At 33.8% G+C, this 7878-nt stretch overlaps 1 protein-coding gene and 1 pseudogene across 1 annotated transcript; both read right to left on the bottom strand.

The window, feature by feature from the left end:
- Window positions 1-1712: 1712 nt before the first annotated feature.
- On the bottom strand, window positions 1713-3169 carry LOC110738342 (dirigent protein 22-like). Its single transcript, XM_021918712.1, has one exon. The coding sequence runs from the start codon at window positions 2992-2994 to the stop codon at window positions 2422-2424; it is 573 nt and encodes a 190-aa protein (XP_021774404.1). The 5' UTR covers window positions 2995-3169; the 3' UTR covers window positions 1713-2421.
- A 3197-nt stretch (window positions 3170-6366) lies between these two features.
- On the bottom strand, window positions 6367-7243 carry LOC110738276 (annotated as a pseudogene).
- Between the last annotated feature and the right edge of the window lie 635 nt (window positions 7244-7878).

Raw genomic sequence — 7878 nt, forward strand, 5'->3', positions numbered from 1 at the left:
TCTCAGTAATCATAGCCACAAGAGGCTCTTCAATCATGCTTGCCTGCGCAGTTGCAGGATTAGGCATGTTCCTGCACTTTCGTGCCATATGGCCTGGTTTTCCACACCTATAGCATAGAAATTGACCAGTACCATTCTTAGGGGGTTGAGACTGTTGCTTTCCATTGTTCTTTTGAACATTCTGTTTACTTTTGTTGAAGTTATTATTCCGGTTCTGAGGTTTGAAATTCTTACCAGCAGGCTTGAGAACTGCAGTAGACCGCTTAGGAGTAGTGACCTATAAGACTTCTTCCTTCTGGTCCTGTTTTCTGGATTCTTCTTCTATATGGAGCCGAGTGATCAAACTCTCTAAGGAGAATTCCTTAGCCTTATGCCTGAGATTATTTTTGAAATCTTTCCAAGAAGGAAGCAACTAGTCAATAATAACAACAATTTGAAATTGTTCATCAAGGGCCATACCTTCGGAGATTATCTCATGGGCAATTTTCTGAAGCTCGTGGGATTGCACTTCCACGGACTTGTCATCAGTCATCTGAAATTTCAGGTACCTGCTGACAGCATACTTTTTGGCACCGGCTTCTTCAGTGTCGTATTTCTTTTGTAGGGCATCCCACAAATCCTTAGCAGTGTTTTCCAAATTATAATAGTCATACAGGTTATCAGACAGACCATTAAGAATATAATTCTCGCACATGAAATCAGTTTCATTCCAAGTTTCGATTTCACTATTCCAATACACTAGGTCATCTTGTTCAGCATTATCAGGAATAACAGGCCTAGGGACAGTCAATACAGAGTGCACTTTTTTAACAGTCAAGAAGAACTGCATTTTCTTTTTCCACCTTTTAAAGTGAGCGCCTTCAAAACGGAAGGGCTTGTTAAGGTCATTGGACATAGTCATATCTTCGGTGGACATTATAATTACGGAAGGCAGAAAAGATTGTTCTAAAATTGTTGTAAACGGAACTGCGAGCCGTTTATTTGAAAACCAAGTAACATCATAACGGCGGATTAAGAGGTAATCATGCCTAAAAATCAGCAAAAACGGTGAAGAAGAAAACGGCCTATAAATCAATTTCAATAACCGTTCAAAATTGATTAACGTTAAAACGATCAATTAAAAACGGTATTAACTCAGTCAAAACCGTTTAGCAAAAATCAAGGCACTAATTACGTAATTAGGCCTTGTTCAAAAACTAAGTTTACTTACCCGACCTCAATACTTAATTAGAGACATTTCAAAGTTCAAGGAAGTGTTTGACCACATAATTGTAACTTTGGCCACATAGGGACTTTGGATTATCTTAAGTCAATTTTAGATGGAGGTGATTCTCTTCGTTAATGGTTCGTCTAAAAGTATAATGTAATAATAATAAATAGAAAGGGTTGTTTATCTTACAACAATTTTTTAATCGTTAGACATGTTAATTAAAATAATATGAACATGTATAAAGTTTATATTGCGCAAATAATATGAAAATGAGGTAGTATAACTATAGATCACCGTACATGTCACAGGATCTAACCTAGTTAAAAAAAATATGTTTGTGGTTTTAAAAATGGCTTGTGACGTTCGTGTAAATTGGTGAGCCATGTTGCACGTATCGCTACTAGAGGTACATTTAACATACATTTTCCTTAAGATTATATATATATATATATATATATACCTATACCTATGTAAAGAAATGGAAATTTCGTGTAGAACTAACCTAAAGATAATAGGTTGTTTTGTGAATAATTACCCGTTTTATTTAAAAATTTGTTTAGAACTACCCATAAGACGACAAAAGTTTGTCTAGCACTACTCATAGACCGTTTTCGTCCAATTGAGCCATTTGTGGGGCCCACTCCTGTGGTTTTTCACTCATTTCTCTCCTTCATTTACTTTATTATGTTCAACGATTTATAATTTAAAGGCCACAAATTAAATTACATAATTTTCTAAAAAATTGATGAATTTAGAGATTTTCTTAGGTCAAATTAAGATGGTGAAAGGTGGAGGTCAAAGAAGAGGAGTGAAAATGAAGGAATAGTAAATGAAGGAAGAGAGAGGTGGTTGAAGAGGGGATTTAATTGGATGGAAAACCGTAAGAATGAGCCCCACAAGCGGCTTAATTGGACAAAAACCATTTATGGGTAGTGCTAGACAAACGTTTGTCATCTTATGGGTAGTTTTAAACAAAAAAAAAATAAAATAAAAAAATAAAAATAAAAATAACGAGTACACAAAACAGGCCATCTTTGGGGTAGTTTTCCATAAAATTTTCAAAAAATAAATGTATTAGAAAAAAGTTGTAATGAAATTGCTTTTAAAGTTCCAAGTACATAACACACATAGATTCTTCATAAAGCTTAAAGCTTTCCATGTTCAAAATTTGTAAGTCAACAAACATTGTAAATGGAACAAATCAAATAAGCTTATTCAACTAAGGGAATATCATAATGTAACACTAACAAATTGTACTCAGATATAGCAGCTCCGGTCTTAACATCATACCGGTATGTCTTTGCCAAAGCATAACCTCGAGCAAGCCGAAAAACACCGGTGCCTCCAACAATAGGCATTTCTCTTACGGGTTCAGCCACACGGTACCGGCCCAAGATACTAATGCTACTCCCATTATACTTCCCTTGAGTGAAAGACAAAGTTATGGTCATCAACAACGAGCCTGACTTACCCTGAGAGGACTCACCATACAATCCTTGAGCTCTACCAACGAGTTTCGAGCTTAGCTCGGGGCCTTCGGTTAAAGGATCATCGATCATGACAAGGGTGCCGAAACCAATAGTTGTTTGGTTTGCTGGTCTTGCAATTATAACTGCTGTAGGGTTATTTCCATTTGGTATGTCATGGAAGTAAAAGCGAAGTTTGGTTAATTTTTGTGTATTTTTGGCTAAGTTAATGTTAAAGGATTTTTCAGATAAATGAGCTTGTGTAATAGTGAAGAATGTAAGGGAGAAAATTATAAGTGTGGAGAATTTACAAGCCATAAAGTTGAAATCTTTTTGTACAATTAGCTAGATAACTAATTTTTATGAGTTCAAATTGTATTGATGTGTTGCTCTCTTTTCTTGCTCTTTTTGCTAGTGTTGTTTATTGGATGCTTTTATTGGTGGTTGAAAAGTCATTTTATACTAACCCACTCGACCACGCATGAATTGGGAATATTGTCCCACGTAAAAGAATTCGAGGGAGGATGATTATATTATAAATCTTAATTCAGTTACTCTACCTACTTTCATAGAACACCATAATAATAAAATTGGAGTTTCTGTTTTCAATCTGGTTCAAGGTAGTGATGGGGTTAGACCCTTTGAAAATAAGGAAAATAATGAATCCACGCTAGACTTGGCAAATGGGTCATTCGGATCGGGTTTGGGTCGGGTTAATTTCGGGTCGGATCATTTTGGGTTAGCTAACATTTGGGTCGTGTATGGGTCGGGTCGGGTCATTTCGGGTTTCGGGTCTGACTCGGGTTGAGCTCGGGTCGGGTCAATTTCGGGTTGGGTATATTCGGGTCAAACTATTTCGGGTCGAGTATGTTCGGGTCGGGTCAAAATTGGGTCAAGTCATGTTCGTGGTGATCCATTTGTGGATCAAGCTCAAATCAATAATTTTATATTTTGTTATTGTTATAATAAGAACTATCAATTCAGTTTATGAACTTGAGTACAGTTAGAGCCTTAGAGATGAACAAATTGAGTCATTTTTGGCATCAGACATTTTTAGTTCAATTATAAGGTAATTTTAGGTCGGGATGTTTCGGGTGTTATGTTGGGTCTGTTCTGGCTCATTTCGGTTATTGGGTCAACTTCGAGTCAGGTACATTCGGTTCGGGTCAATTTGGGTGTCGAGTCAAGATCGGGTCAACTCCATTTCGAATCGGGTCAATTTCGGGTTTTGGGTCAATTTTGAGTCGATGATTTCGGGTTATGACTCGGGACATTCGAGTCGGATCATCGGATCTGGATTAAAATTACCAAGTCGAATCCACGCACACCTCAAAAATGACCTTAGGGAGAATTAAACGTTTGAACATTTGACATTATGTCAAAATGTATAATTTCTTATCAATAAGACTAGAGGGTCCTCTTAATAAATTAAATCTTTAATTTTAAGCTAATCTTTGAGTTCTTTATTACTTCTTTGTATTACTTTATGTAATTTAGTTGAGGATCTTCACCTAAAGTAATGAATTGGATAGGCATATGATTTATACCTAGTTTTAACCTCTCTTAAACTTAACCAATACGCCACAATAATTTACAAGTAAAATAGAGTTATATAAATTTGGTAACTAGCTAATTAATTTTTTTTTAAAAAAAAACCTTAAATAATAACAATTAATTGATGTTGCACCTTGATAGACTCCACTAGAAGGTCTGCTTCTAATATGAGGCGGAGGGAGTATTAGGTTTCCATTTGCTTGGAATTTTCCTCTAGTCAAATCAAAATAACATATTTTTAAGAAAAAATAATTAAAGGGATTAGACTATTTATATAGACTTTTTGCTAAAATGAGTTGATTCCACTCTATTAGCTAAACAACTATAGTGGATAAATCATCAAAGACTCAAAGAGCAATATAAATCAAATAATACACTTCATCACCCACTACCAATTGACATGTTTGAAAAGCATCACCGTAATAATAGTTGTAGATTTGTGACCCAGTACGTATTGTGTGCATTATAAGTGAAGGCATCAATATGGAGTACATTATACATTCTGTCAAAAAGAACGAAACAAAATTGAGAGCACTAAGTACTCAAGTGTGTAAGCTTTGCTTATGGTTAAAATTTGTGTGCATAGCATGGACTTGTGTATGTTCTAATTTAGATTTATCATGAATTCATGATATCAGAGCATAGCTTAGGATTCTGACTTATTATTAGCACCCAACTAATATAAGGAAGACCAAATAATTTGAAAAAACGTAAGATAGAGGTATAAATAACAAAATTGTGATCGTCCCTACTTGAGGCTTGTTGATCACCATATGGTGGAACTTGGAAGTCCTTATTGGGTCAAGCGAGTAAGTGTGTGACCAATATGAAAATGATAAATATCGTTTTTTGTTGTAGAGAAATTCACAAATTTAGGGCAAATGATGTCAATGAGAGTAATTATATATCAATTAATTTTTTGTTTTTAGGAAATTTTGTCACGAATTATCAATTAAAGCACGTGTTTTGGAAATTAAACAATTACCTATTTAAATTTTTTTTTTAAAAAAAACTACCACTCTAACAATTCCAGTTAGAATATTCGGCATGTAGGTTCTAATTTTTACCTTTACCTCATATAATCACCATCTAAATTGACTAAATTACCCTTCATAAAGGTAAAAAGTGGTAAAATGTGAGAGTCAAATGCCGGAGATTCTAGCCGAAATTAATAGGTAGTTGTTTTCAAAACACGTGTTTTAATTGGTAGTTGTTGACAAAATTTCTTTTTTCTAATCACTTTATTTTAAACTCCCTTTACAAACAATCTTACTCAAACTCGACATGGCCTTTTTCTAAACACTATTTTACGAAATACTTCCTCCGTTCTTTTTTACTTGACCCACTTTGACTTTTACACTATTCACCACCTTTTTTTTTGACTGTCTATTGTGAATAATATATAAGGACAAACAAATTCATGTGGGATCTTTTTGAATTCGTCTCAATAAATACTATATATCATAATATAGGAATTTTATAATTTTTATTTATGGAGAATTAAAGCTATTGATCGTTAAAGTTTTGCATTGACAAGCGAGATAAAAAAAACAGGTCAAGTAAAAAAGAAAATAAAAAGTATATTTTATTCATCTTTCCTTTACACTTAACGATCTTCTAGCAGTTACTCCCTCTTATGCAACCTTACATGGTTACACTCACCCACACTTATACACTTTGTTTTTTTTTTTTGACGGGCACTTTGTTTTACTTTTTCTTAATTATAGTCACTCGTATTTTACATACTCTTATCCCTCTCATTCAGAATAAATGTCACACTTTGATCGATATATTTGCCAATTCATGTGAAACTTTACTGAATTATATCTTTAATTAAAATTATGTATAATTAATAAAAAGTTAAAATTTAGGAACCATGCATTGAGACGATTCTAGGTATCAAACACCAACATTACTATATTTAATCTTACGGATACAGAAATAACGGAGGTTAAAGTGAATAGTGTGAAAGTATCATTTATTTTGAAACGGGGATAATAATAACCTAACATACATACGTAAGTAAGTGATGAGAACAATTATATATTCAAAAATGGGTAATAAATATTAAAACAACGCAAGCTAAAATCAAACAAACTATACGAGTAATATTAATCATGCGTAAATAACAGGAAATAAATCATAAGAAAAATTCCATCCTTTCTTCCGACGCATTAGGACGAATTCTCCTTGTGAGGAGAGTTTTATGTTTTTTTCTTACAAAAAAAAAACCAAAAAATAAAGAAATTACATTGTTAACCATCATTTTATAAATTATCAAATGTTATGGTAGTAAAATCTAGAGGATTTTTTTTTTATTTATTTTTTTTTTAATAAAAATTCTAGAGGATTATTATCTAAATACAAGTACGAGGTATCTAATAGTGGTACACATAAACATGATACTCCACAATAGCATCGCCTTGTGAGTTGTACCAAACAGTATGGGCCAAAGCATATCCTCGAGCAAACCGAAAAAGGCCAGTTCCCCCAACAATAGGCATGTCCCTAACTTTTTGCATTGGAGGATTTCTTCCAATTATAGTTATACTGCTCCCATTGTATTTTCCCTTGGTAAACACATAATTTATAGCCATTAACAATGCAACATTTTCTTGAGATGCAAACCCATACACTCCTTGGGCTCGCCCTATGATCCGCCCTAACCGTTAATGGATCATCTGCCATGAACATATTCCCGAAACTTGAACCATAACGGCGGTTTGGGCTAGCTATTTGGACCGCGGTTGGGCGTTTGCCACTTTCAATGTTGAAAAAAGAAATGTAGGTGAGTCATTTTTTCGGCTCGGGTTTGGGATATGGATATTGGGTGTTGATCCGAGAAAATTTGCCCATTAGTAAATTTGGTGAAATAAAATAAGACTAAGAGCAAGAAAGTGTTAGTTTTTGGAAGATATGATGCCATATTTTTTTCTTATGCGACTTTGCCAATGTTGGTTGTGATCATATGCATGTAACCCCAAGAGTATAAATAGAAGATGATTTAGGTTGATCTTTAATAATGAGTTATAAGTTGTGCTTTTACACATGGAACTAACTACTAGCTCTATTTTTAAAGTGAAAAGTCATATAATTTGTTAGTAGAACCATTGCATGATGTTGTGTACTAGTGTAGTTGAGATCAATTATTTTGTACCAATAACTTTACTCATCATCAAGCAAGTTGTAAAAGTGAGGCAGCGATAAGGAGACATGGAGTGTCGATTTTCTTATCAATGTTGATTAAATTATTATTATAAATTGTTGGACCAAAGTAGATCCAATGGTAGTAATATTATTACTTTGTATTATTTTGGTAGCTACCACTTTCATTCGGAAGATTTTTCATACAACAGTTATGCCACATAACTATGCAATCCTCTCATAGGTCATAATAAGTGGGCAGTTGTCTGGTTGATGGGAAAAAAGGTGTGAGAGAATTGGAGGAAGAGTGGAATCAAGGAAAATGGAAAATAATCATATAATTTGAAAGCTTTTGTTGGTCTCATGCATGTTGGTATGACAAATAATCATTAATAGCAACTAGTGAAGATAATGTTGGTATGACAAATAATCATTAATAGCAACTAGTGAAGATGATGATGATGATGAGAATGATGTAGATGCTTTGTATTTTTTTTTTTTTTC

The sequence above is a fragment of the Chenopodium quinoa genome, unplaced genomic scaffold (genome assembly GCF_001683475.1).
Source record: "Chenopodium quinoa cultivar QQ74 unplaced genomic scaffold, ASM168347v1, whole genome shotgun sequence".
NCBI lineage: Eukaryota > Viridiplantae > Streptophyta > Magnoliopsida > Caryophyllales > Amaranthaceae > Chenopodium > Chenopodium quinoa.

Coding starts and splice junctions, on each gene's coding strand:
- LOC110738342 (XM_021918712.1), bottom strand. CDS start 2,994: ATGGCTTGTAAATTCTCCACACTTATAATTTTCTCCCTTACATTCTTC.